Source organism: Tauraco erythrolophus, chromosome 11 (genome assembly GCF_009769465.1).
Source record: "Tauraco erythrolophus isolate bTauEry1 chromosome 11, bTauEry1.pri, whole genome shotgun sequence".
In the NCBI taxonomy this organism is placed as follows: Eukaryota; Metazoa; Chordata; class Aves; order Musophagiformes; family Musophagidae; genus Tauraco; species Tauraco erythrolophus.
In genome coordinates this window covers 23197580-23225340 of record NC_141475.1, presented here as the reverse complement: position 1 = coordinate 23225340, position 27761 = coordinate 23197580, and the positions used below count along the sequence as shown (strand labels likewise).

The 27761-nt window shown below is 37.3% G+C and overlaps 1 protein-coding gene across 8 annotated transcripts in view; it reads left to right on the top strand.

Moving 5' to 3' along the window:
- NLGN1 (neuroligin 1) overlaps nt 1-10780 on the top strand; it is a 308845-nt gene extending 298065 nt beyond the window's left edge. For 4 of the 8 annotated variants that reach the window (XM_086617996.1, XM_086617993.1, XM_086617989.1 and 1 more), the window contains 3 exons: nt 3300-3485; nt 8161-8950; nt 9958-10780. In XM_086617996.1, the coding sequence (XP_086474122.1) occupies nt 3300-3485; nt 8161-8950; nt 9958-10780 (1799 nt within the window). Of the gene's footprint in view, nt 1-3299; nt 3513-8160; nt 8951-9957 lie in introns of all 8 variants that reach the window. The other 4 variants (XM_086617992.1, XM_086617990.1, XM_086617991.1 and 1 more) reach the window with 1 other exon arrangement.
- The last annotated feature ends 16981 nt before the right edge of the window (nt 10781-27761 follow it).

Here is a 27761-nt window from a genome sequence, read left to right as displayed (position 1 = left end):
TCTGTTCTATCAGTCCTATCTCTGATTTCATGACATTCTGAATGCTTCTAAACCATGCTGATACTACTGCGTACAAGAAAAAAGGTATGAGCAGGTGGCGATATGTAAAAGGCTTCTTATGGTTCTGAAAAATGAGATAGAAATGTTTCATGTCATGAAAGTCAACATCAATAATCATCCATCTTGTGTAGATATGGAAGTCAGCCAATGTGGTTCTTGCTGAGGAGGCGTGAGATATTTCTTTTGCATCGGAGCTGTTGCTCTGGACACGAGTCATAATTTGTCTAATATAGATGAATGAGGAGAATATTACTAATACTTCCCTTTTTTTTTCTTTTTTTTTTTTTAAATAAACTGAAAGCTCCCCCTTCTGGCACATTTCCTGAACTGAACGCAAAGTTTCTGATGTCTACTTATAGCAACAGGAGATATTTCCTCTTTTGCTCTCTTTTTAAGATCCTTTTCTGAAAGATTCTTTAACAGTAGTATATTTATAGTTTCCCAAGGATTTCCCATTTCCCCATCCAGCTTCAGGGCTCGATGTGAACTCATTTAAACAGCAGGGGACTGCCCTAAGGACTTACTTATAATTTTAATCTGATCCTTTTCCAGGCAAAGACTTACTTGTTTCCCACTTTGCTGCATATTATACGGAGTATAGAAAATAACTTTTTCAGAAAGTTTGAGTGTTAGCAATTGTTTTCCTTCGGTGTGATCACGGTATCTCAGCTATAACTCTACTGTCTATTTTGCTTATAAATGCCTTGGAATTACTTTGAGAAATCTACAGGATCTTTCTGAACCAACCCTGCAGCTCTGCTGAAAGCAGATCCGGTCCAGGCTCAGGGAATCTGTAAGCCAGGGAAAAGGAAAAAAGCAGAGGGACTTGTTTAGGGCACAATTTTGGTAATTGCTGTAACTGCTCTTATCTCATTGCTGCCTGTGTTTCAGGGACGACCAGTGTCACTCGTTTCTCTAATCCCTTGAATCAGTGCAGTCACTTGTGTGCTTAATATGATGAACTGATTTGTCACTGATTTTCCACAGTCATATACTTATGCAAAGAAAGGGGAAGGCTTTCCCAGCATGTGCAGCCACAGAATCCTGTACTTCCCATAAATTCCTATGTTTTAATGTTGTTACAGTCACTGGTACCATCTCTCAACTCCAAGCAGGCTGACAAAGGCAGTGAGACTGGTTAGGAAGCTTTCATTAGATTTGCTATCATAGATTCAAAGACATCATCTCTCTGTGTCCTTAAAAACTATTTATGGGGGACAACATTTTAGTGGAGTGTGAAGACAGGAATGAATGTGCAGAAAGGATTACACTAGGGCCATCCTTTCACATAGGGATGCACACCAGCCAGTCTGGCTACACAGAAGAAAGCAAAAGAGAGTAAAATAACATCATATTCATCTCAGCTCAGTACTGGCTGTAATAGTAAAATGAGGATGAATTATTTCTATTTAAGACTTCCTTTCTGGGCTTTCTCTGAATATCAAGGTGGTATTTTCTTCTATGGTAGTGATGCTACTTTGCTTTTTTATGCAGTTAGGTAGTAGACGTGGCAGGTTTTAGTTGTAGGATAGTGGTTATTTTAAAGTCTGGTATCAGAGTAACAATTTACTACGGCTACAGTGAATGAAGTATGCCCATTAGACTTGGTACATTAGGTTTGGAAGTGAGAGAATTGCTGGCCTGGCACCTTATGCCACTTTCCTGTTCCCTCTCCATGGTAACAAAAATCAGGACTGACCTACACAAACAAAGCTGCTTGCCCTAAATGGAGCATAGCTCAACTACGGAGGCGGTGAGGCCAATTATCTTTCAGTGCGGTTTACAACAAAGACAGTCTGTTAGTATAAATGTCTACGCGTGCGCCAGAACACCAAGTGTAAGCTTGCCATTAGAAGTCGAACCATCATAATAATAAAGTGACAAATGGCATGTTCATTATGTACACGAATATAGGTACACGCATGCACCTGCCTGTGTGCTTTTTAAATCTTTATGTATGTGTACACACACGTGTCTCTCTTCTTAGAAATGTCTCAAAAGCTTTTATTGTCATAATGAACCAGTAGGACTCTTTTGAGAGCCATTTGTCTGAAAAACTACTGTAAACTTCTTTTAAGTAGGTTGCCTGCACTCAAGAGAGTTAAATCAGTATAACTTTGACTAGACTAGAAGACTGACTAATATCTAATTAATATAGAAATAATTGTGGTAATGGTTGCATTCCTCTACGAAGCATGTACTAAAAGACAGTTACACTGACAATTTAGTGAGTATTAAATCAGTTTGATAAGGAAATGGAGATGCTGGGCTACTTCATAATGCTGGTATTATTTAAACATGTGTTTGTTAAGCTGAGAGAATGGAAATGTCAACTAATGGTCTCCAAAAACAAAGCAATGTCTTTTATCAACAGGGAGTTTCTCCAAACTTTATTGTCCACCTTTTAGAGTCAGTAGGCTCTAATGACAAGAGTAACAGAAATACTAAATGCAAGGGTACTGCTGGGAGTAGTGTAAAGCAGTCATTCCTGCACCTGACACATTCCACCATTTTTCTTCCAGTATGAATAGAAGGGAGCAATCCTTGTGCTGTCTGGATTACACCAGAGCTCTTCTCTTTTTCATGCTATAGGGTCATGGAAGCAGTTTAAATCGTCTTTATCCATTTAAGGTAGATTCAATTAACTCAGTTCAATGACAGTAGACCAGAGCTCAGGGAGTCAAGAGCTACTCACGTTGTTCAACTTGTCTTGCCCGGTGACATAAGCTACATTTTTGGGGGGAGAACAAAGGAAAAGACAGTGTGTTGCAGAGGCACAGCCAAGCACAGTCTACAGAGAAGTGAAACCATTGCCTCTCAGGCATGCACGAAGCTCGTGGCTGCATCTAAGTACAGAATTGCAACACACAGTTGATTGAATCACTCACAAAATGACTGCAGCCTATCTGTTTGCAAAACCTGTACTCTTAAGCTTAGTGCAATCAACACGAGGTCTTTGGGAGTAATAGGTTGTGACCCGTTAAGACTTAGATGAGTATTTTGCCTGGGATGTATCTTCATCTTCCTTACATTAATATATCATGGCCAAAAGAGTGAATACTAAATAATTTGTTTCAGGAAGAGTGCAAAATTGCAAATTCTTGTCTAGTGAATATGGAAAATTATGTAGTTGCATAATATTTAATGACATATACTTTCGAAATCTTACTTAGAAGATTGCAACAGGATTACTCAGAAGAGCCCTTGCTAACCCTTTCTTTTTTCATTTACATTCACAGGATTTTTGAGCACTGGAGACCAAGCAGCAAAAGGAAACTATGGCCTCCTTGATCTAATTCAAGCTTTGCGATGGACTAGTGAAAATATTGGGTTCTTTGGTGGTGACCCATTAAGAATAACTGTTTTTGGATCTGGTGCAGGCGGTTCATGCGTCAATCTGTTGACTTTATCCCATTATTCTGAAGGTAACCGTTGGAGCAATTCAACCAAAGGTATTATGCAGGTTGCAAATTTTGACAATTTTGGTGTCTGCATGCCACCGCCATTAGTACTACGTGATGCTCTGTATATTCTCTTTGTTCCTATGAACTGTTGAGTTCAACTCAATATTAAGCAAACTTTTTAAAGGCTGTACAAGCTGCCTTCTCCCTCAGCTCTTCTGTGCATGTTTAAATTTTGGGTCACTTTCTTCTTTTTCCTATGGAGCTTTGTAGAAACACTTTATAGCAGACTTCTGAACAGCATTTTCTGGGTGCATCGTTTTTGTCTCTTTTCTTTCCTACCTAAGGGTGTCCTTTTTTGGAAAACCAGTCAGTCATGCTCACAGTAGATAAGGTCATCTATATTCAGACAGTCATGAAAGGCATGTTTAGTTTCTCTTGAGGAGCAGAATTTAAAAAAAAACTGAAATGACACAGTTTCTCTTTTCAGGCTAACAGCTGAAATGCTTGAAACTATTATTTTGTGTGAAGGAAACAAGTACCTAGTTCAGAAATCTTTTGTCTGAAACTGCATGAAGTTCACTTGCTGTCATCTAATAAAAGAATGGTTGAATGTTTTGCATGCATGATCCAAAATTGTCAAAGCATCCAAGTTGCAAATGGATTTTCTTCTATATGTTTTTTCCTATTCCATAACTAACACTTTTTCTCTCTAGTTGAGGCAGACATCAGGAAATTAAAAACATGCTGTTTGAGGCACCCAAATTTTTTCTTATGATTTTTGCACCAGTTGTTCCACACAGTTTCTCTCATTTGCATGGCTATTGCTTAGTGATCACATTACTTTTGTCTCATTATTTTCACACATTTTTATTTATATTGTTTAGTTTTACCAGGAATATCACACCGTGCCCTGTGCATACAATCCTCCACTGATTTATATTGCTGTATCTCCATGGGGGACTAATTGGCCGGTCATAAAAAAATAATTCCACTGACATTAACAGAGCTGCATTTACCCAAAGTCATGATGCAGAGTCAAGTGAGGTCAATGGAAGTGATAGATTATTTAGATCAGGCTTTTACAATATTTTAAATGAAAGAAAAATTTAGCTTTTACAAGAAAGGTCTAGTGGAAAATAGACTGTGGTTTAAATTTTAGTCTATTTCCACAATTTTATTTTTAATGTAATTAGTAATCTTTTTTTCCATAACTACATGCTGTTAAACAGGACGTATTTTAAACTGGTCTTGTAAGAACAAGCTGTAAGCATTAGCTCATTACACTGTAGTCTTGAGGTTCACACTGCACCATCTTTTTTCATCAGAACTCACAAAAATAACTTTCGTCATAGGTGATTTAGCTCAAGGTTGAATGAGGAGACCTGGTTTCTTGGTTTCTCCTTCCCTAATCTTACTTGATCTTAATCTCGGTTTTCTTGATGTAACATGACGTAATGTGAAATGCCACATTTACAGTGTCTGGACAGTCATGTCTTGTCTCATATCAGCAAATTTTACGCTCTCATATTCTAACACATGTTCAGAATTCTGCCAGGAGCAGAATTTGGTTTGGGAAACTGATGCAGTGATTTACCAAGCATAGCAGCTCAATAGATTCAGGAGGGGACTGGAGAAGGCTCACAAATGTATACTTAAAATCCAATTGTAAAAGTAAAGTTTTAAGGATTTCTCTTATGAGAAAGCAAAAACCTGCTTTATTGAATTTTGGATTAAATAGAACAAAGTGCCACACCCCCATGTATGTTAATTTTCATTGGGGACGGTTAGACCTGCCATTAAAAAAAAAGTATTAAAATAAAAATTGATCAGCTTCAAATAAGAGAAGTTATTTCAAGTTTTCAAACATTTTCAAGTAAACTTTTGTTTCACATTATTCACCAGTCTCTTTCATAAGCTGTAAATTCAGATGCTCTCTTTGCTTCCTTCACTTCCCTTTGAAAGGATCCTTTGGTAGTTGAGAGGAAGCATTCAAGCCTATTTCAAGATGGTGCTGTTCGTAGCTGCCCATCTGCAAGTGGGCAGAACAGTACCCATCTTCAGAAAGTGCTCTGAAAATGTAGATTAATATATGCAAATTATTGTTATTTACTTTGGTGAGACTGAACAGGAGTCACAAAGTGATATGGTCTATTGAACATTTAAATCTTTCCATCAGTCTGAAGCCCGTAAGTGATAATAATCATACACATTATCAGATAAAAATGTAGTTCTCCATCCTGTATGGTACCGATCTCTGCCAGGAATTATGTAAGAAAATGAAAATAACTTTTCATACTGTTGTTCCTTTTTCACCAAATAGTTTGAGAGGAGGGATATTTCCTTAAGCATTCTTCAGCAGAAGGAGAGATGTTTAGTTTCATTTCCTAAGATCACTTTATGGCCAGAGGACTTGACCACTTTCACTTAATCCAACATTTAATGTTTATGTAGCACTTAGCAAGCCATAGTGTTTATATCAGCATTTTCTTAATACATAGCTTACACTTTCTGTCGTTGTTCAGAGATATTTAATAAAGCAATAAAAATAGATTTACACAATATGCAAAAAAGAAACATTATGTAGTATCATGAAATACATCTTTGTGAAAATTCAGTTTTGTCATTTTGTTACATTTATTACAATGCCTGGATCCTCTGCGGTAATTCCACTGACTTGCAGCTGATTTATACTAGCTCAATATCTGACCTTGTAAACATGCAAATATATTTTTATCTGCTTTATAGCTCAAGTTCTTTCTTATTTTTTACTCATATCTTGCAAGGAAATAATATCTTGGATATGACTTCTCATAAATTTTGAAGAGAGGCTTGAGTTTACATATTTCAGTCCCTACACCTATCTGATTTTAAGACTTTTGGATTTGGACCTAACACAGTCTAGAATGATTTTAAAATTCCTCAGAAGCTTGTAAAATATTTCCTGCCAGTAAGTGATTCCAACTAACTTCTGAGTGTACAGAGTCTGGTACTGCAACAGAGACTGTAAAGGCATGTCTCTGACTTGATTTAGAGGCTACGGAAGGTTTTTATCAATAGCAATATGTTACTTATCAAAGTAAAAGCCATCTTTTGCATTACTGGAATAAAATTCTGAGGTAAGCCGAGCACCTTAACTCCAATTCCTTTAGTGGGAGTATCCAGCTGTTCATCAAGCATTGCACCAAAGATACATTCTTAGCAAAATTAAGTGAGTAAGGCCAGGTGTCACTTCCAGTCCCTAAGCAACTCTACCAAAGTCAGTAGAATTACCCCAGGTGCCTATCAGCATAAGGAAACCCAAATTTTGATCCATATATCTTAAATCAGCAGAACTTACCTGTGCTATAGACCATTTTGTATTATCTGCAGTGAGCTATAGGAGGTAGGATCCAGTATAAAATATTTTCCAGTAATTAGTGCAAAAGATGTGCTACTGAAATGAACTGGATGAACTTCCATGAAAATGCAACAAAATAGAAAGGTCACAGTTACTTAAATAGAATCTAAGTTTCTGATAGTAGACACGAGCATTATAAGAGAGTGATTCTTCTCCATTTTTATATGCAAGGTTCAAATTCAAGATCTCTTTCAGAACCAGAGCTACCCTCCACGAAGGGAGCAGAAAAAGGCAAAGGCCAAGCACAGCTGGATCACGAGAAGTATGGGAACAGGGGTGGAGTTTGGATTGCATTAAAGTCAATAGCAAAAAATTTGATTGATTCAATGACTACAAGGGGGTGAGGCTTTCATCCATGATATGCTCAAAAATGCTTACAGAAGGGAGAGGAAACCATCCATTTAAACACATTTTGTTATTTCTATGAGTAGAATTTCTGGTCCAGAGTGCTAGTTAAATCAGCATAAATTCAAATTAATTGCAGTGAAGTCTTTGGGATTTGCTACAAGTTTATATGCAGAGTCAGATCATACTCTCTCTCTGTGCCCCTCCCCCCCGCCCCCCAATGAATACCTGAACATATGTTTAAATCTCTGTTACAAAGCTAAATAGTGTAAAATATATCATTTCCCTTTTTATGTAAGCGTGATCACTATAAACCTTCATTAAAAAAACCTCTTACAGGAAAGAATGTTGACTCTTAGACACTTGCAAACGTAATAGCTGCCTAGTACCTTCTCATCTATTACTCCAGAATATAAACTTGCTGTGATACACAATTGAAAAGCACTGCACCTCTCAAACCAAGTTTAATCTCAAGCAAAACATAAAAAAGCAGTGTATTAGGTTTATTTAACACATAGTTGTATGTATGCATGCTGCTGATGGCTTGAAAAGCATCCAGAAATTCAATACATTTCAGAGACTTGTTGTTTTTTCCTTCAACCTATCAATTGCTTTAACTTTAGGAATTTCTTTCAAGCTAATAGTGTTATCCCACGTAAGGTAATGCCCCTTCTTTTTCTTCCTGAGTTTCTTTTGAAAATCTGTTCCTCAGCTGGGCTACATTGAGGTAGAATCATTTGCTTCAATTTCTGCACATATTGCATTTATTCTGTATACATTACCTGTAGGTACAATGACAGTCAGATCTCACCATCTTGTGTATTTAAGCATTATAAAGATTCGAGTATCTCTTCTGTTAAAGTTTTCTATTGTTTCAAAGAACTCCTTTGAATCTTTCAAGTATGTAGCTGTTTCAAGGTCACTTCAGTAGTTTTTAAATATTTCTCCCCACAGGACTTTTTCAAAGAGCAATAGCTCAAAGCGGAACAGCTCTCTCCAGCTGGGCAGTTAGTTTTCAGCCTGCTAAATACGCCAGGATGTTGGCTACAAAAGTTGGTTGCAACATGTCAGACACTGTAGAGTTGGTAGAATGTCTACAGAAGAAGCCTTACAGAGAACTTGTCGACCAGGACATTCAACCAGCAAGATACCATATAGCCTTTGGACCAGTAATTGATGGCGATGTGATACCAGATGATCCTCAGATATTGATGGAACAGGGAGAATTCCTCAATTACGACATCATGTTGGGAGTTAACCAAGGAGAAGGGTTAAAATTTGTTGAAAATATTGTGGATAGCGAAGATGGCATATCAGCTAGTGATTTTGACTTTGCAGTTTCTAATTTTGTCGATAACTTGTACGGATACCCTGAAGGCAAAGACATATTGAGGGAAACTATTAAATTTATGTACACGGACTGGGCAGATCGACACAATCCTGAGACCAGAAGGAAAACACTGCTGGCTTTGTTTACTGATCACCAGTGGGTTGCACCAGCAGTGGCTACAGCAGATCTTCACTCAAATTTTGGATCGCCTACGTATTTCTATGCCTTCTACCATCATTGCCAGACAGATCAGGTACCTGCGTGGGCAGATGCAGCCCATGGAGATGAGGTTCCTTATGTACTAGGAATCCCCATGATTGGTCCTACTGAATTATTTCCTTGTAATTTCTCAAAAAATGATGTCATGCTAAGTGCGGTGGTGATGACGTACTGGACAAACTTTGCAAAAACTGGGTGAGTACCAGATAATGAATAGTCTTGTATATAAACTTGGGATATAATGATGCAGTGCTTTTCCTTTGTTATCTCCCTTGGGAATGCCTCTGCACTTGTAGAATGAGTAAGAGATTAAGAGTTTTGAGTTGGATATTTACATTTATTGTAATGTTCCTCAGCTCACTTATGCATTCTAGCAAAAAGAGGGAAAAAATATCTTTGGGAACATTCTGCGTGAAAAAATAATAAAAAAAAATACTTTATAAACAAAAATAATTAAAGGATCCCCAGAAAAGTGCAAAACTAAGCATTTAACATATGTGTGTAGTTAAAAATGGTTACATTAGTAATTGACTTTACCCCAGCACTAATAATATTTTCATCCTATGAGATAGAAAATGACAAAAATATTGCATCAAATATAATACAGCTTATTTTAACAACGTATTTTGTTATAAATTGACACTTCTGACCATAAAATATGTCATTCAAACTTGAGAAATTTTGTCGTTTTCATCAATTCTGCTCTCACTGGTAGGTCACAACACTTTTATGCCTTCAGCTATTGGACTCGAAGTGACTATGTGTTATACTGAGTTAAGCCCTGCTGTGATCTTTCACCTCTTCAAGGCCACAGGTCTTGCATAGGAACGGAAACGCTGAGCTTTATGTTACTAAAAAGGAAAAGCAAAGCTTAATGTCCTCTCACGCTGGTCTCTCGTAGACATTTGTCTGCATTACCATGTTGCTGGCAATCTGTCCTCAGCAGCAAAAGATTTCAGTGTGAGAGGGAGTAGCCTTTTGGGGAACTAGGGAAGTCACTAAACTCTACGTGAAAGAAGGGTTTGTTTGCATAATGCTGCTTCTGATCAAGACTATTAAGGCCTCTAATTTTAGGAAATAGCATTCTGCTCTGTCCAAAGGCAGAATTTAAACCCTAAGTATAAAATGTTTATTATGTTAATTTTAGAATTCCTTTTGAAATGCTTTGTAATATTGGAGATTTTTTTTTCTTTTTTTTTCAGTGACCCAAATCAACCAGTGCCGCAAGATACAAAATTCATCCATACAAAACCAAATCGTTTTGAAGAAGTAGCATGGACCAGATATTCTCAGAAAGACCAACTGTATCTCCACATAGGATTAAAACCACGAGTTAAAGAACATTATAGGGCCAATAAAGTGAACCTTTGGTTGGAACTGGTACCTCATCTGCACAATCTTAACGACATTTCACAGTATACCTCTACCACAACTAAAGTGCCATCAACTGATAATACTTTCAGACCAACAAGGAAAAATTCTGTTTCTGTTACTTCAGCCTTTCCTACAGCCAAACAAGATGACCCCAAACAACAGCCAAGCCCATTTTCAGTGGATCAAAGGGACTATTCAACAGAATTGAGTGTTACTATTGCAGTTGGTGCATCTTTGCTGTTCCTGAACATTTTGGCCTTTGCAGCATTGTACTACAAAAAAGACAAGCGGAGACATGATGTTCATAGGAGATGTAGCCCACAACGTACTACTACCAATGATCTTACCCATGCACAAGAAGAGGAGATAATGTCCCTCCAAATGAAGCACACTGACTTGGATCATGAATGTGAGTCCATCCATCCACATGAGGTGGTTCTTAGGACCGCCTGTCCCCCAGACTACACGCTAGCTATGAGAAGGTCTCCTGATGATATTCCCTTAATGACACCCAACACCATCACAATGATCCCCAACACTATACCAGGGATTCAACCCCTACACACATTCAATACATTTACCGGAGGACAGAACAATACTCTGCCCCATCCTCATCCCCACCCCCATTCACACTCAACAACCAGGGTATAGCCAGACAAGACGAAACAAACTTTATTTTTTGATGGATTACAGTAGGTGATATTACTGAAGATTACTTGGCTTTCAACCTACAAGACTCTTACTATTTAAATATGGAGGAATATTATGTGAATATACATATCAAGAACTTTTGGGGTTTTGAAAAAAATGAATTGTACATATATCAAATGAACTTAAGAAACAAACAATACAAAAAAAAAAAGAAAAAAAACCCAACTGTTTGCAATTGCTGAAAGCAGTTGTCCTGAATGATACTTTTTCATTCACATTCAAGTATTAATTTTTTGAAGATTTAAGTTACATAATGGAATTAGGCATGTGCAACACAAACAGGAAAGAACTATGACTGAAAATTTTAAAACCTATAAATATGCACAAGGGACACACTAATGGAATGTCAGATAATTTTCACCAATTTTTATTTGGACCTGTTTTATTGTGTAGACCATATTTACATATTTCAATAAGTACACAAAGCACCAATGCTGTTAAGGCCTTAGAAAGGGGCTTATGCTGAAATCTGCCAGTCAAAGAAGTTTTACAGCCTGGCAGGTACAACATTATCACATAAGTGCTGTCAGTATAAAAGTTGTGGGAATAAAGGAAACTGGATATTTTTAGCACGATGTGCATGATAATTTATATGCTTGGTGGCTGTGCTGCTGATTAAGCCGTAATTAAAATTCTTCTCATCCCATTGGAGTTTTTAATAGAAGCTTTCTCCATCGATTGGCACAACCTAAAGAAGTTTTTTAAAGGGGCAAAAGTAATTACAGTAAAATATTTCACAGTAGCTTCAGAAACAGAAGGAATTGCAACAGTTCTCAAAGGTATTTATGGCATTCTAGGTATACAGTTATGAAACTTCGCTGATACGAATCCCAGACAAATATCTGTATTATTAATGGTCTTTTTCCTTTCCACCTAAATAATTTCTATCTATCTTTAACATAGCTATCACTATAACAGAATCTCCTTTAATGAAGGATTTATAATTTGCTGTGATTTAGTTACAATATATTTAGTTCAAATTGATAAGGTAAAGTGTGTCCAAAAATTTAATTGCGATGATATTTTGCAATATAAAAATGCCCCATTATTACTGCTCTGATTACACCTTTCAGTTTATTGTTTAAACTCATGTTGCATGTTACAAAGTTTAGTTATAATACTTTAATATAAAGTTAATTCCCTTTTTGCTATATGTTAGCTTTGCCATTCAAATGAATTCTCTAGACCAGATGGCAACAGTGTAGGAAAAGAGGGTATGTAAGAATGGGGAGAGAGCCAACAACTGGAAAATTCAAAATCTGAATACTACATATGTTTGTGTGATTCGAAATGAATGTTCTAAAATCACAAGAAATTTTTCATTCCCCTGTTGCTTTCCAGTAATTCTATACCATGGTCCTTTCAAAATGTTTGTATATGTAATCAGATGTACATTTATATAAAAGAAATAATTGAGATGGACTTAAGAGCACATCCCTGATAAATACTTTCTCTCTTATCTGTACTATATTTCTATTAGACTAAAGTTATGTGATTTTTTTTTACATTTTTTCAAATTACTAGCAATTTTGATAGTTTGTAAGATAATGCGAAGAACTTTCTCTGACAAACTAACTGCAGTAACAGAAACATTTCTTTTCAGTTACTCTTTTTCAAGAATGAAAGCTTATTACACACAAAAATTGTATACTACTTGATGGAAAATTTCTTTGTACTTCTTGGCCATATTACTGGTCACTGAGTGAAATAAAGATAATCTGGATAACGAATATTATTCCAATGCTAAGAGACCTGATCTTTGCTCATTAAAGAGCTAAAATGTTTATTGCTGTTTTGTCATTTTTTAATGAAGTAATGGTAACTGTCTCAAATAAAGAGTAATATCTTAAGACCAGTCTGGTTTTTGAAGACATGAACTTGCCTTCTACAACTAATACAACTGCATATTTATGGGCCAGTCCCATCTACAACCATTTCTTACAGAAATACTGATATTGTGACTTTATGATGTCATAGCATTACACGCAAATCTCCCCTACTTTGCAGGAGTAAGTTAAAAATGCAAATAATCAACACTGAAAAAAAGCCAAGGAACGGGCCTAGTGGAAATAAATCTGTAATATTTCGTGATGTGAAAAAAAATATCACCTGGGTTTCATTTGCATGATTGAACTTTCATAAACAATTGATAGGAAGTTCAAAGCGTGTTTGCTAACATCAAGCACAAACGTTATAATGGAAGCTGAAAGCAAAATGAAGTACTGCAGTTTCAGTCATTTTATTTAGCTATAAAAAAAAAAAAAAAAGAAGAAATCCATGTATTTAATTAGTGTTTGTTACAGTCCCCAGTTTTAAATTAAGCTCTTTTGGTAGAAGCATTAAAAACAGTCTTCAAAATCCAGGGTGGTCTGTGTGCAATTTCTGCCTGATGTGGTTGTGCTTTTAGACTGTGACCTGCCAATGTAAACCAATAAAAAGAATTGTCTGCCATCTGATAATTATTGTTTAATAGGAAGATTGTATTTTGCTATGTTGATGAAACAAAACAAAAAAATACAAAAATATTGATGGCCATAAAAGAAGATATTCATGAAATATGATTTTATGTGCTTTTCTTAACTTTATCAAAACCAAAATAACTTTCTACTATAGTTTATTTGTGGCCATATATCTATATATCTCTATATATACAGTATCTGGTAATTGTTTACTTTTATTAGTTACAAAATAAATGATTTAGGTAAACCAAGCATGACACTACACTTTATTTCTGTCAGCCAACAGTATTTAAAATGTGAAAGATGAAGGCAAGAACACAAATCTTGACACTCCTGTTTGAGAAAAAATAACTCCATTCCTGTGATGCAGATACTGTGAATAATATTTTAGTGGCTACTTAAGAATTACATTACAGCAGCTGGCTTTCAAAAAGAGAGATGATATCCCACCTTTTAACACAGCATTAAGAAAGACCAAGAGGTTTTTTAAAGCTGAAACAAAAGAAAAATATATGAAATGAGTTTGGAATATCTTCATTATGCTTCATGGAATATAAGTTTGTTCTTTTTAAAATATTTATCTGTTTGATTTATTTTCCACGGTAGCCTAAGAGGAAGCAAAATCGAGTGTGATATTTAATTTCTTGTATCATCCTTGGACCAGTTTTCCAATAAAATTAGGATATCAGTCAGTCTTTGGAAGATCAGTAAAAATACAAAAAGCCTGCATTTATTGCTTTCACACTTTTGTAAATATGTTTGCAGACCTTTTTAAGAAAATGTATTCTACCATTTTGAGGAAAAAATAACAATGGAATCATTGTCTCGTTTATCTATTAAAATTACAGGCAATATAATGTGCTGTGCTGACATTTCTAGGAGAAATAAAGCAGATAAAAACACATTTTGCTCAATGGTATCTCAGTTGGTTACACGTAGTATCGTCCACCCACTGAAGCCTTGCAGGGCACAGAGGAACTACCTGACTCTAACGTTCCGTAGAAAACTGTAGTTGTTGTTTTCGTTGTCTGTACTAAACACGGATTCCTATGTCACAAGACTTTAGTTATTGGATCTTTTGGTAATTGAAACACCCTGAAAACAGGATGAATAAAGGTCTAACAAATAATCATGTTACAGATTTAAAGACACCACTGCAAAGAAAATACTGGAATTTCTGTTGCCAGCTTCACTAAGAGATGAAACAGCCAAATTCATAGGAAGCTGTCAAACATCATGGCATTCCTTTGATGTTTGTAAGTTGTTGGTTTTTTCCTGTGGCGTTAGTTTAAAATACTGGCCTTTTTTTCCTCCCTTTTTTCTAGTAATGAACAGTTACAGATGATAGCTTTTTAATGTAAGCAAACATTAGATAATTTAATTAATTATTGTGAAAACGTGCTCCCAAATAAATTAGATTAATGGGAAATTCCCTGCAGAGGTTTTGTTATTTTTCATTCAAAGCTCATGTCAAAATATCTGTTGCAGCAGTTCGGCTTTTTTTTTCCAGTCTGTAAGCTAAGGGACTTTCTCCAAATAAAATTAAAAATCTCTTTTCCTATTTGAAATAATAACACCATAAGATTAAGATGTCCTTCTGAGGCCTCCAAATAAATATGAACAATTTGAAACATGGCAAACGGGCTTTTACTCTAAACATTCTAATTTAATTTAATTCTGGCACATCAATACATTTGTATGCAGACTAGAAATCAGCAGCATTTGATAAGGCGTTCAAGAGAACTACGCAGCAGAATCGATGAGTTAACCACCAGCCATGCACAAAGTCCTTTTCTCTTAGGTTCTGTTAATGCTATTGTATAATTGATTTCTTATTTACGGATTCAGTAAAAACTTTACTTTGTGAAATGGGAAGTAGTTAGAACAAGGTAATGAACTTTATCTGGTGGAAAATGTTTAGAAAAAAATGTTGAGAGTCACCTAGGAAGTGTAGATTTTTACGTGCAACCTGGCTTAATTCGTTTTTGTTGATATAATTCTCAGTATTTCATACACATGGGAAACTATCGTTTCTGTAATAAGCTTTAGCTTCTAAAAGGAATTTTAGTATTGTATGTAAATTGTGGATTAAAGCCTATTCTGAATTTAGTTTCTCTTTCTGTTGGGATGAATGAAAAGCCTCATAGAAGTGCAACAAATTTGTACAAGTAATTTTCCTACAGTATCTTGAAATGTTTGGGTTTGGGTTTTTTTTTTGCATTTGAAGATAAAAGTACCATCACAGCAGTAAATGCCGTGTAAGTATTTGTTTGTCACAGAAAATGCCTTCTTGTATATACATGCATTCTCTCTCCACGTGCATACCCACATGCACACCCACATGCGCCACTCCAGCTAATAGAGATTTCAAAAAACATGAGCAAACAGGGAATTTTACCTTTTTGCACCATGCAGAGTAAATGCAAGTGCTCAACGTGTAGGTAACACTGGTACCTCATTCTGCATTCTCCACTGTTATTGACCAGATGCTCAGCTGATGACATTTTTTTTAGCACCAGCTGAATTAGTATTTCTCATAGGACCATTGAAATCAATGAAGCCCTGACAATTTACACCAGCTATCGATCTGCTTCTGGACCTTTAATGTTCATCATGGCTCATCTCATCATCCAATTTTGCATATCTTCTCATGCACATGAACACTCACACAGAAATTATTAGAAGTTTAACTACCTGATTTATGAGCACTATCAGCCACTAAAATGTGCTTGAAAATATGCTTATAGTTATTTGTATGTAGGTCCAAAATTCAGAAAAAAAGAGCTTTGTACATTAAAAAAAAAGTCCCTGGAACTTATGCTGATGCAAAGAAAAGATTAGTACCACAGCTTGCAGCCTTATCATGGTATAGTAAGTTTTATGTTATAATCGTTTTTAAAGGGAATATTCAGTTCTGTCTGATCCTCAAATCTATATGTTGACCTATATGTCAAAGACACAATGTCGCCTTACAGCAGTTGTAAGCTTGCTCTGCTCCATTCTAGAAGGGAAGAGGCATACAACTGAGCCACACGCTCACTGTAAATTCAGGACAGAAATAGCTGGATTTTCTCTGTCATCTGAATTTTCCCCTCTCAGTGTCAGCAATGCCAGGCATTCAGCGTTTATGAGCTTAGCTTTAGAATGATTCCATTTCGAAAAATAGTAAACGTGGAGTTCTTAAGCCTATAGGGTTGGGCAGTTGGTGTTCAGGATTTCTGCTTTACAGCTGTAAGAGCCAGTAACTTTTTTCAAACAAAAGTTGGTAATGCGGGCAACCAAGGGGTGATAACACTACAGCTCAATTAACAAGAGGTTCAGGAAAGATCGTGTGAGCTGATAACACTTCAACTGCATTATTAAAAATAAAAAAAAGAGATGACAAATTTTGCATGTAGTGATTTTGTTCAGTTGCTGTGGAAGTTAATGAGAATTTCGCTGTTGACTTTACTGAAAGAAGGATCAGTTCAGAAAACTGTACAAACTCCTGTGAGGTCCATATAAAAGTTAAACAGCGATGACCATGGGTTCTAAGAGCCTTTGGATGTTTCTGGACCTCCCTGAGTTACTTGTCTATCTGTATTTCTGCAGAGAGGTGCGTGCACGTCCAGGTATTCATGCACAGTGGCTGGATACAGCTCAGTTCTTTCCAAAAAGACATGTCATCATGATGGTGCAAGGTCAAACCTCAGCTAATATACCTTATTTTTCAGCAAGTCTTGTGAGCTTGGTCTCAGCACTGGGTCAGTGTGGCCACATGGCTCTGGACTGGGGCATGATTGTATCTCATGGGCATAAAGGACAGAAAAAGAAAACTTGTGACTGCAAAGCAGTCATTGGCCAGACCCAGTACAATATATTTGATATAAATTTTCCCTGGAATAAAATGAAGGGTGGGGCAGAGCGTCTCAGGAGGAAGCAGCCTGGGACAGTGAGATGTACGAGGTACCTATTTCATCCATTAATTTGTAGAAACAAATTCAGCAGTAATTTAAAGCAATTAAATGAATATGAAAAGTTCTAAATATGAAAAGTTCTAAAAATCATATGTGGTTCCTTCATCACCATTGTCATACATTTTCAGAAGAAGACATGCAATATTTTACTGATTGATAATAAGGTTATGGTTGTACGGTGTTGTATTTTCTGCTTTTCACAACGTTATTCCTATGTAGTGGTGAAATTCGACTAAGCAGATGAATAAATTTTGCTCTCATTTGCATACAGGTAAGTCTAGAGCAATTTCATGAAAGTGGAAACATGGACCGTCACTAAAAGAGGTAAGTAATATCCAAAGCCAATTACTCTTGGATAGCTAGTAAAGATTCCCATATTAAATTATGTGCTGTTTTTTTCTTTAATATTCATCAATTTGCTATAATTATATTTTTCTCTCCCCAGTCGGTAACTGGAGTGAGTGTACTATGACAGCTCTTCATAGAAGATGAAGATAATATGAACCATTGGTTTCTTCTCGTGAATCATGACTTTGGTGTCCAAGAACAGAAAAAGTAATAGAAGAAGAAAAATAGCAAGCCAGTTTTGGGAATTTGGTTTGGGTTTTGGTTTTGGTTTGGTTTTTTTTTTATAATTATTTTTTTTCTATAGGCACATTCAAGAATCTTGATTCTTTGAAGGCTCACCAAAACCCAGGAAAGGATACAACTGTAATTGCTGCAGCCAGGAGCTTTGTTGGGAATTTTCCTCTTTCTTTGTCCAGGGGGAAAGGTCAGGGTTAAGTTCAGGAAAGGAGACTTCTCCAGAAAGCCACTCTCAACTGTAGCTCTGAGACGCACTAAGGAAGTGTGAAAACGCTTGCAAATTCTGCTGTTTGACAGAAGAAGGAACATACATTGTCAAATTTAATACAATATTGGTAATGTTTGTATATTTGAGATTCTATTAACTTTGTTTTAAAAAAAACAAGTAATCCTTTTTCAGCAATACAGTTTATCTTAAACCCAAAAGGGCTACTTGGTTACTAGAATGTGGACTGTGTGTATTGCTGCACGTGAATTCCCCTTTGACCCATGCTTCTCCTGGCTCCATTCTACAATTCAATTCAGGGATTTCATTTTAAAACCAGCAACACTGGTTTTATTGAGTTGCTTCAGTATGGACTATTGCTAGGTGCAGTTTGTTCTCTCTCATTCATTCATCATTTAGTCAACAAGTATATTATCCCAATCCTTTCAGTTATGATTTATTTTCTTATTTTTCCTTACTTCCTTTAAGTTTTGGTTGGGTTTTTTTAAAACTGTTTCTGTGATAAGTGCAATTTTATTCTTCTTCATGCCCTCTCACATCCTTGTTACTACTGTCTCACATAGATGCAAATATTTGAAATTATTTAAGTCTCTGTTTCCTTCACTTATTTTTATCAGTCGTCTTGTTCCTTCTGATTGGAATTTTGCTTTATCTTGTTTTCTTGTACTTGCACATCCAAGGCTATTCACAGATGATCTCTTTTTCTATTAAAGTATTGTTTGGGTACAGAACAGCTCTAGAGACTAAACTCCTCTATTAACTTATGAACTCCCAGGCAGAGAGGAATTGCTGTTCTGGATGGGACTGGACATCCATCTACTCTAGTATCTCTAGCGTCTAGAATGGCAAACATTAGTTGCTTGTGAATAGGTACAAGAATCCCTTCAGTCAATAATGACAGGCATGTGCCATGAAGTTCACAGCCTTCACTGAATTATTAATAATCACTGAATTATCCTCATACACATGCCAGATGGTAATTTTTCCTTTTGAAAGATGCTGGAGGTACAATCTTACAGACAAAAGCCAACCTCAAGCTAAGGCAAGCATGTGCCTCTAGAAATAAGCAGTGACTTGTAGATTCTGCTGCTTGCTAGATTAAAAAGCTTAAAGAGGCTTTGAATAGTTTCTAGCTCATGGCCACACTTCAGAAGAGTGTTGATGTATTTTTCCTCACTGCATAGACACTAAGACCTTTTTTCTGAAGTGGGCTTTGTCACAGTGCCTGTATCTATGCTACAGCTGTTCCATGGAGCTGAGCTCCTGCTGACCTCACTGCAGTAAATAGCAGAATTTCTATTGACTGCACCTGAGAAAGATGAGCACCTTCTACAGCAGAAGGGAATGAATTACAGATGTGGAGCATCAAACTCAATTTATAGCCTGAAACAGCCCTTTGCCTCCCTTCTCAAAGAGCAGAAGGAGGGCCTGATAGTTTGGATATGATTGTGGGAGGTGTTTTCATTGTAGATTTCTGGCTGGGTGAAGAAGGTTATCAGGATGAAATTCTTCCTCCTTAAATTCAACTACAAATATCAGGTGCCTAGTGTAAGGAAGCTGACTAAACCTTATCTGAAGTTAATATGAAGGTGAATTTTGGTACTGGATAAATCATAGTCTTCTGGTATCTGTTTTTTCCTGTTGACTCAGAGGGAACCAAAAGTAGGTGAAAAAAAATTGCTGTCCCTTTTATCCTTCAGATACATTTAACTAACTCTGACAGCCTGAAACCTTTTTAGGAGATAAAGTATTTATTTTTATATATGTATGCTACTGATAACTTCTTTTAGTCGCATAAATCAGAATGATAGCTTTTCACACCCATTGTTTATTTTATTACCATAGTGCCTATGGCTACCGGAATAAGTCGAGCAGTGATAAGAATTAAATAGCAAAGACTCAGAGACTGCATGAAGTAATGAACAATCCTCATTTTATAAATGTTATAGCATAGAAACTTTCCAATGGCAAGCGTAGCTAAGACTGGAGCAGGTTGCATGTGGCTTCTATAGCACAGAATGCATTTCAGAATGTTCTTCCTTCAGATGGCTAGGTGGGCTGGAGATTTTTTTCTTATTTCTTCCATTTCTCAAAATAGCTCCAAGATTCTTAATAGATAAGACACGGTTACATGGTTTACAAGAATTGCTAGTTCCACAACGTTATTTTGTTCCATGTGATATTTCTTTGTTAGGAGTGAGTTAGCAAAGTGGAAATGCAGAACAGAGAAATGCCGTAGGGAAGAGAAAGCAGGGGAAGAAGAGCTGGAGGAAAAAGATCAGCCCAGAGGAGTGAATTTTGGGGATCAAACCACTACCGAGCAGTCTGGCACACTAGCAGAAACAAAGGCTTCTTGTATCACTTGGTGAGACTGCTGTGTTTTGCCAGTTTGAGCTTCTTTGATCAAGTAGGTTGATTCTTCTCAGAAGTTAGAATGGGTTTAGATGCGTTTAACACACAATAGCTCTACTTAACAAAAAAGACTAGCTGCCTGTTCTGGTGCAGTGGGGTCCTTTTTTTTATGTAGTCAGACATTCCTCTTTCTCCTTCTAGTTTTGAGTGTGTTTGTAGGCTTCAAACCTTTGTGTGAGGACTATAAGAGATGGTAGGAACAGCAAGAGTTCACATGTGAAAAGGATGAGAGCTGTATTTTTAAAAACTGCCCAAAAGCAAAGAGGGTTTTATTAGTTGTAAGCAGCATAACAAATTATTTCTGCCTGCTTATCAGCCTCTAGTTACAATGTCACAGTGAGCTGCACTATTTTAACCTGTGTTGAGAATGAAGATGTACAATAGATGGATTGATGTCAAACACTTGAAGAAGGGTTTAAATGGGTATTTTTAGACTTCCGTGTGGTCTCTGACATCTGTTTGACAAGCATTTAAGATTACAAGATTTATAAAAAAACATGCTTAGAGTGATACTTCATTTAAATAATTGCAAACTTACTTTACTGAAGAGAGAACTGATTATTGTCCTGGAAATCATTAGTACTATCAAAAGAGCTATGCAAAATGTGCTCACTGACATCTTAGAGAGGAGTTACTCGAATGCCTTGGCTGTATTTGTTCAAACCTCTGAACCTCATGCTGCGTGTTGCAGTCAGATTAACCGAAAAACTAAATCCAAACAGAACAAAACAGATAAAACTGATAGCGATATTTGCCACACACCGAGGTCAAAGAGGTGTAAAAACTGCTAGATATTGATGGCTTCATTGCCTATGAAATGACTAAAATTATTCTTTTAGAGGAGAGATCAATATGAAAAGCATCAGCTAATGGAGACTACCTGTTGTGCAATCACCATCAAGTGCACGCCCATCCTGTTGAACTATAAGGCTTTTATAAAACTGTCTTTTCAGATCAGAGGTCAAAGCTAGAAAATTCTGGATTTCAGAGAACAGCAGTGAGCATTCATGAGACTCATTGACTCTAATATATTCTAGGAACTCTTTATTTATTTGAAGAATTTGCCAAGTTATCATCTACTTAACCTAGATACCAGACATAGCAAACTTCAGTTTCCAGTAGAATTGTTTAGATTAAAGTTTGGTATGATTACATTTGGTTCACATCTGCTAAGCCAAAAAGAATGTTTTTTTTGATACTGTGACTGCTACCTATGTGTCCCTAGCTTCAGTCTTGCATTATACATGGCATTTTCTAAGGAGAAGAGGTAAGGAGCTTGTGCAGCATACTTACCTGCATATTAGCTTTGTTTGGCTTTCACAAAGTTAATGAAGAGCGTTTCTAGGAAATAGGAGATATCTTGTCTTTAATCCTTGACAAAAGGAATTTCCCTGCTGGCGTTCAGACAGATTCTGCAGTTAGATCTGCGTTAATATCTACTCTGTTTTATCTCTCTATTCTTATAGGTATATGCTAATGAAACAAGAAATCTTGAATGTTCTTGTTCAAATGTTAAAATGTCTTTGCCTTGTTGACGTTAGTCACTGCACAGCCCTAGGATGTTACCAGGCTGTTATGCATATACTCTTTAAGTTGGTCATTGCAAATCATGCTGGAATACAACAGTGCTGTATGAGCATTATGATAGTGTAAAACAACCATTCATCTTTAGACCAGAAACACTGCAGCCTCCAGAGCTCTGCTAGCTGTCTTGGCAGTGCGAAAATCTCACTGGAAAATCAAGACAGGTTATCAAAAGGCAGCACTGGCACTGGAAAGCATTTCTTTCTGCAGGCTGGTAAGGATAAGCAGTTGTAGCTCAGCTGATTCCATTAGGGACCCTTCCACATGGCATTTGCAGCCAGCAGACTGAAATGCACCAGTTGGGAGCAAGCAAAGAGCTTATTTCAGGTTTTTATTACTGTCATGATGGTAATGGATCTAGGTCCACGGTCTAGTGTGCTAAGGAAATAGAAAGAGCAAATTAAATCTTGGTAAAATCTTAAGAAAAAACAGGCAAACATTTTCTGAGCTTAACATTTTAATCTGAACTGTTGGCTTGCCAATGACCTTAACTCACAGATGTTATAGTAGACCTCCTGTAGTTTTGCTGCAAACTAAGTGACAGTGGCCAGAGCATTTGGGTGCTCATTTCCAAACTAGAGCATATCTGTAGCTGCTTCTTCGGCCTCATCATTTCTGCAGTCTGTCGTCGGTCCGTAATCCCTCAGGTAGGTGCTGAGTTTATGTTTCATCAATGTTCATCCTCGGTCTATGTTGCTATGGTCAGAGCCCGGTCACGGGTAGAGAAAACTTGTCATACTATAAGGAGCTGAACTTGGAATTTGCAGACTGGAAATCTTTGGCATCCTATATAGAAAACTGCATTTCTCCCGTAATGTGAAATTATTTTTGAGATGGGATCAACTAGAAATAGTTGCATAGAAAAAAGAAAAGTCTTATTAAAAATCACAGAAAGAAATAATATAACAATTTCACCAGTCATTCATTTCTTGGTTTAAAAAATAAAAATAATCAATTTTGGTATTTCCATTGGCCAATTAGTCACAACTTTAAGTACTATATAAAAAGACAGCTTTTATTTTTCACAATTATGGCAAAATTATATAGCAGTTATAGTTCTGAATGAACCAGTTTCATTTCATATGTCTTCAAGAATAAAAAGAATAGCAATAAAATATCATGATCTGTAATCTCACCATTTACCACAAGCAAGCCTTAGATGCCTACCCACAAGATACATCCTCCAATATCTTTAAGCTTATTCAGCTGCAACATGAACAAGTAGCAACCTCTGTATTGCTTTGAATTGAACTGGCAGTCCTATGAGGCATCATCTTGCAAGAGCTGGAGTCTCTGCAACATGATGGTGCGTGTGTACTGGGCAGGGGTACCAAAGGGACAGCGAGTGGTACTTGACCTTTTTCACTGCCATTCAGTGATCTATGAAAGATGAGCAGGACCAGAATGGCACAAACCCGTTTTGTTACTACCAGCAAACCCACTCTGGCTCATCTACATGTGGTCCCTCTTTTTTGCCTTAGAGAGATCCATAACAGCATGAGCTTGTGCCCAATTAGGCAAGAGTTAAAACTAGCAATTAAAAATACTAACATGTAATTTTAGACAGTAGAGGCAGACTGAAATAACCCAGAGCAGACAGCAGGGTCAACAGCAGGCATGGTCTGTAAATTGACTCTGTCTGGTGTGAGCAAACTAGGTAACTGCTGATTAGGCAGGTCTTGTGATGTGCCTTTTTGTGAAAACAAATTCAAGCTGCAGCCTTCCATACACAGTACAGCTGATGATGGGTTGTTACTTAAAGGTCTGGGAAAGCAGCTTTCAGATCGCAAGCTTGTCAGAAAAAACAGCAGGAGGGGGCACAAATAATGAAAACAAATGTACACGGAGAACTGGATGGGTAACACTGGTGCAGAAGTCAACAGTGTGATGTGCCCTGAAACGTATTGCAGGAAACTGTGTAAAGTCAAAGCTGACCCAGGGACACTGAAAAAACTTCCGTGTATTTATTACTTGCTGTGCTTGGGTCCTGACGGGGCAAAGAGTATCAGTTATGCTTTTCTTCCCCTACACAGGGTGTCACAGTTTTAAGATACTTCCTATCCTTGGAGAAAGAGACTGTAAAATTGCACTGACAGGTACAGCTGGTTGTAGGGGGAAGAAAAAGCAGCAGCTAGTGATGGCTGTGCTGGGGTAGGCTGAAGTGCATTGACAAGTGTCATTGTCAGCTGGAGCAGCGCTGATGTGCAAAGTGCAGGTCAGCATCAAAGGTGGTTGTGGTGGTGGGTGTTCAAGCTCTTCCTGTAAGCTCTAGTGACCACTAACCATTTTCCTTTTATTCAGTATGAAGATGGTTTTCAGACAGTGCATAATGAATCACTTCCCTTACAAATGAGTAGCAGAAAACATCCTTTAATCAACAGAACCCTCTTATTGCTGTTGATAACAGTTTTTTTCACAGGTGTTTAAAACAAAAAAGTCTCATTTCCAGCTGTCGGATATGCACAGTTCTCAAAATAGCTGAAAATTTGGAAGCCATTTTATGGATTTTTAGGTTTTAAAGAACTTTCTGACCGGGAGATGGCACTGAATAGGAAAAGGTAGAAAGAGGAGGGGCACTAGGTTGATTAACTTCCTGTGAGGGTGAGACTGCACTTACTAGCATTAGGAATAATTCTTATTGTTATTTAATTCCTGGTGGTAGATACTAATTTAAAAAAAAACAACAAACCTGTAGGAGAATCTACTATAATTATTACTTGATCTACTCTGCAAAAGGCAGCTGCTGTAATTTTACATGCAGTTCCAGCAGCAGCTGTTTATCTAATGAGCTTTGAAAGACCAGCTCTCCCAGCCTGACAACTCCGAGAAACACAGAAGCATGGCAAAAAGTGGCATTGATGTTTCAATAAGTGACATTCTTCCCTCTGAGTCGGCATGAACAAAATGCCATGGAAAAGTGTTGGAGGTGCTGGGAGGCACTACCTTTAAATATGGCTTAAAGCCAGCACCCATCTTTTCATTAAGAATGAGAGACTCTTCAGTGCACAGATGATAAATATATGTATGTGGTCACAGACTTCAAGGAATCTATGAAAGACAGAGACATTTTTTTGGGAAAAAGAGACATTTTGGTTCTTTGCAATATCTGTGAGCTGAATAAATGCTGCCATCTATTTCTGCATTGCATAATCTAGCTCTAAACAAATTTGGATATCTTAAACAAGAGTCCTGTTGTAGCACTGGACTTTCATTCAGAAGTTCTCTGCAGGTCCATACGATGCTGCTGCTCCAAAGCAGTTCGGTGTAATGCTTGTGTCTTTCAGGCATTGTGCCTCAAAGTCATGCTGTTGTCACCTTTGTGGTTAAGCCTCTAGCCAAGCTGTCACTTCTGGTGGTCTCAGTGTCTTGCTGCTAACAGCTGAACCCTAGAAAAATGTTCATATTTGAGTTTAAACAAGGAGGAATCATATATTGGAATTAAAGCTACGTTTCCCATTTGGCTTTGTTCTGATCCACAATTGTTCTCAGAGTACAGTTAAAAATAAAATGACCTCTTTCTTTTTCTAGCTGCTGTCATAATTGTCATTCCCCACCAGATGCTCTAACTTCCCACTGCGCCCCGCTGGTTCTGCTGCCCCTGTTGTCTCTCAGTCCAAAGAGTTTCTGAACAAGAGACATGCTTTTATGGAGCCTGGCAAAGCTTCAGAATGGAAAAGGAAAAATCAATACCGCTTCAAAGCAAAGTCTTTGCTTCAGTGAATATGACATTTGCCCTTTCTTCACTAGGGGGAAAAACAACAAGGACACTTACACCAGCAATGGAAATAGAACGAACAACAACAGAGAGACCTTCCAGGTTTGACTTGTAAAGAGAAATAACTTTATAGCCGTTGTCCCTACTTGGTGACATCAAAAGCAGTTGTAGAGCGTCAGGTGGTGCAGTCTGGGAATGAAGTGGAAAGTAACACAAAGTCAAAGAGAAGAGTTGAAGGAATTTGGAACAAGTGATAATGGACTCTGCTGAAGAAATGGGGAATGAAAGACATGGCACAAAGGTCAGGTCCATCGCTGCACAATCGAATCAACTATAAAATCTCACCTGCAAAGGTGGGCCATAATATTAGGAGGACCTTCCAGTAAGTTCTACACCATTTTGACAGCTTTGTGGCAACTGAAAATGGCGACAGAACCTCACTTCACTGATGAACAGCTTCTCAGTAGGGTCAAAGTCGGTCAGAAATTTTCCAACAGAAGTTGAAAATGCCAATTAAGCAAATTATTGGTTTTGCAAAATCAAAATGACTTTGAAAAAGTCTCACTGATGTTTTTAGAGAATTTACAAAACTGTAAACTAAATGTAATTCTCAGAAGTCTGCTTCAATTATTTTTCATACTCAAGATTTCATTAATTTCATCTTCATTTAATTTTGACTGTTTTTTTGTTTCCAATTCCTTTTGTTTCAAAACTAGATGCTTGTTCCAAGTTCTTAATTTCTTTCTGTTTTGACTATGCCACTTCTTAGCTAGTGTTCCAAGCTGTTTTGTTTTGATGTTTCTACTTCTGTCATTCTTCACATGCAACTTTGTGGACCTCTTTCTTTTGGACTAACATGCATTGTTTCAATAGGCTCTGTGTAATTGTTTCAAAATAGTCTTTTGTAAAGAAAGCATTTTCCTTATGTGAAGCTGTGCCTTCAGCTGCAGCTGCCACTAGCTTTGTTGTAGTTTCTGGCCTGTGCAGTGGATAATTCGCAAAACCTAACTTCTCCCGCTGAGAGGGGATCCTGGGTCAGCTGCTGTTGTTGCAGTCATGTAATGGAGCAGACTTCATCCTTGGTGAATCAAATAGCACGATTTCTGTGGAGCACGCTCGTAGTGTAGCAGGACAGCCATGTACTCATACTCTGACCCCTGTACTTGTGCTGGGTGAGAGTTCTGCGGCTACAAGAATCAATAAAAATGTATTGATTTCTCCACACCGTCATAAAGCTTGTCTGCTCTTATCTCCAGTTTGCAAGCTGAAAAAGGAGACTGTAAAACTACAATTGTCTTACACTTTCTCTCTTTTTTCCTCCCCTATTCCATGATTCTTGCACAGGAGACCATGATCTGCTTCTGACAGAGCCACCTGGCCAGAGAGCCATAGCCCCACTCGCTGTACCACAGCATCCTACTCTTTTAACACTTAGTCAAGTAAATGTAACATGGATGAAGAGCTCAGTGCATATTTGGATATTCCAGATTCACAAAAAATTGCATTTTTGGGGGTCATTTCAGCTCCCTTTGCAACTGTTTGATGTTTTCTGTTCTAGAAAGAAGGTAGGTAGCCATCATTCATCTGAAGAACATGAGAATGTCCTCCCTGTTAAAAACTGTCTCAGTGGTAAAAATGAAGCAGGTGAAGGGTAAAGCAGTATTCAATTTCACAGAAACTGTCACCTAAAGACATACCTGTCAAATGGCGAGTGGGCAGATGTCTGCTTCTGGTACTCACATAGACACTTGAGAAACTTGGCTTCAAACTTCTGGGGTTGGATGCAGCTGTTTGTTGGCTATGTAGTTGGTCTTGATTAAATTCCAAAGTCCTGATAAAACACATGGAATTCAGTCATAAAGCAATCAGATTGGAAAAGATATACCCAGAAGACAAAAACATATGCCCCCTGGAAACTGCAGAATACACTTTGATGATTTCTGTGATTTCATCAGCTAGGTCAGCATTAGCACTAAACAAACAT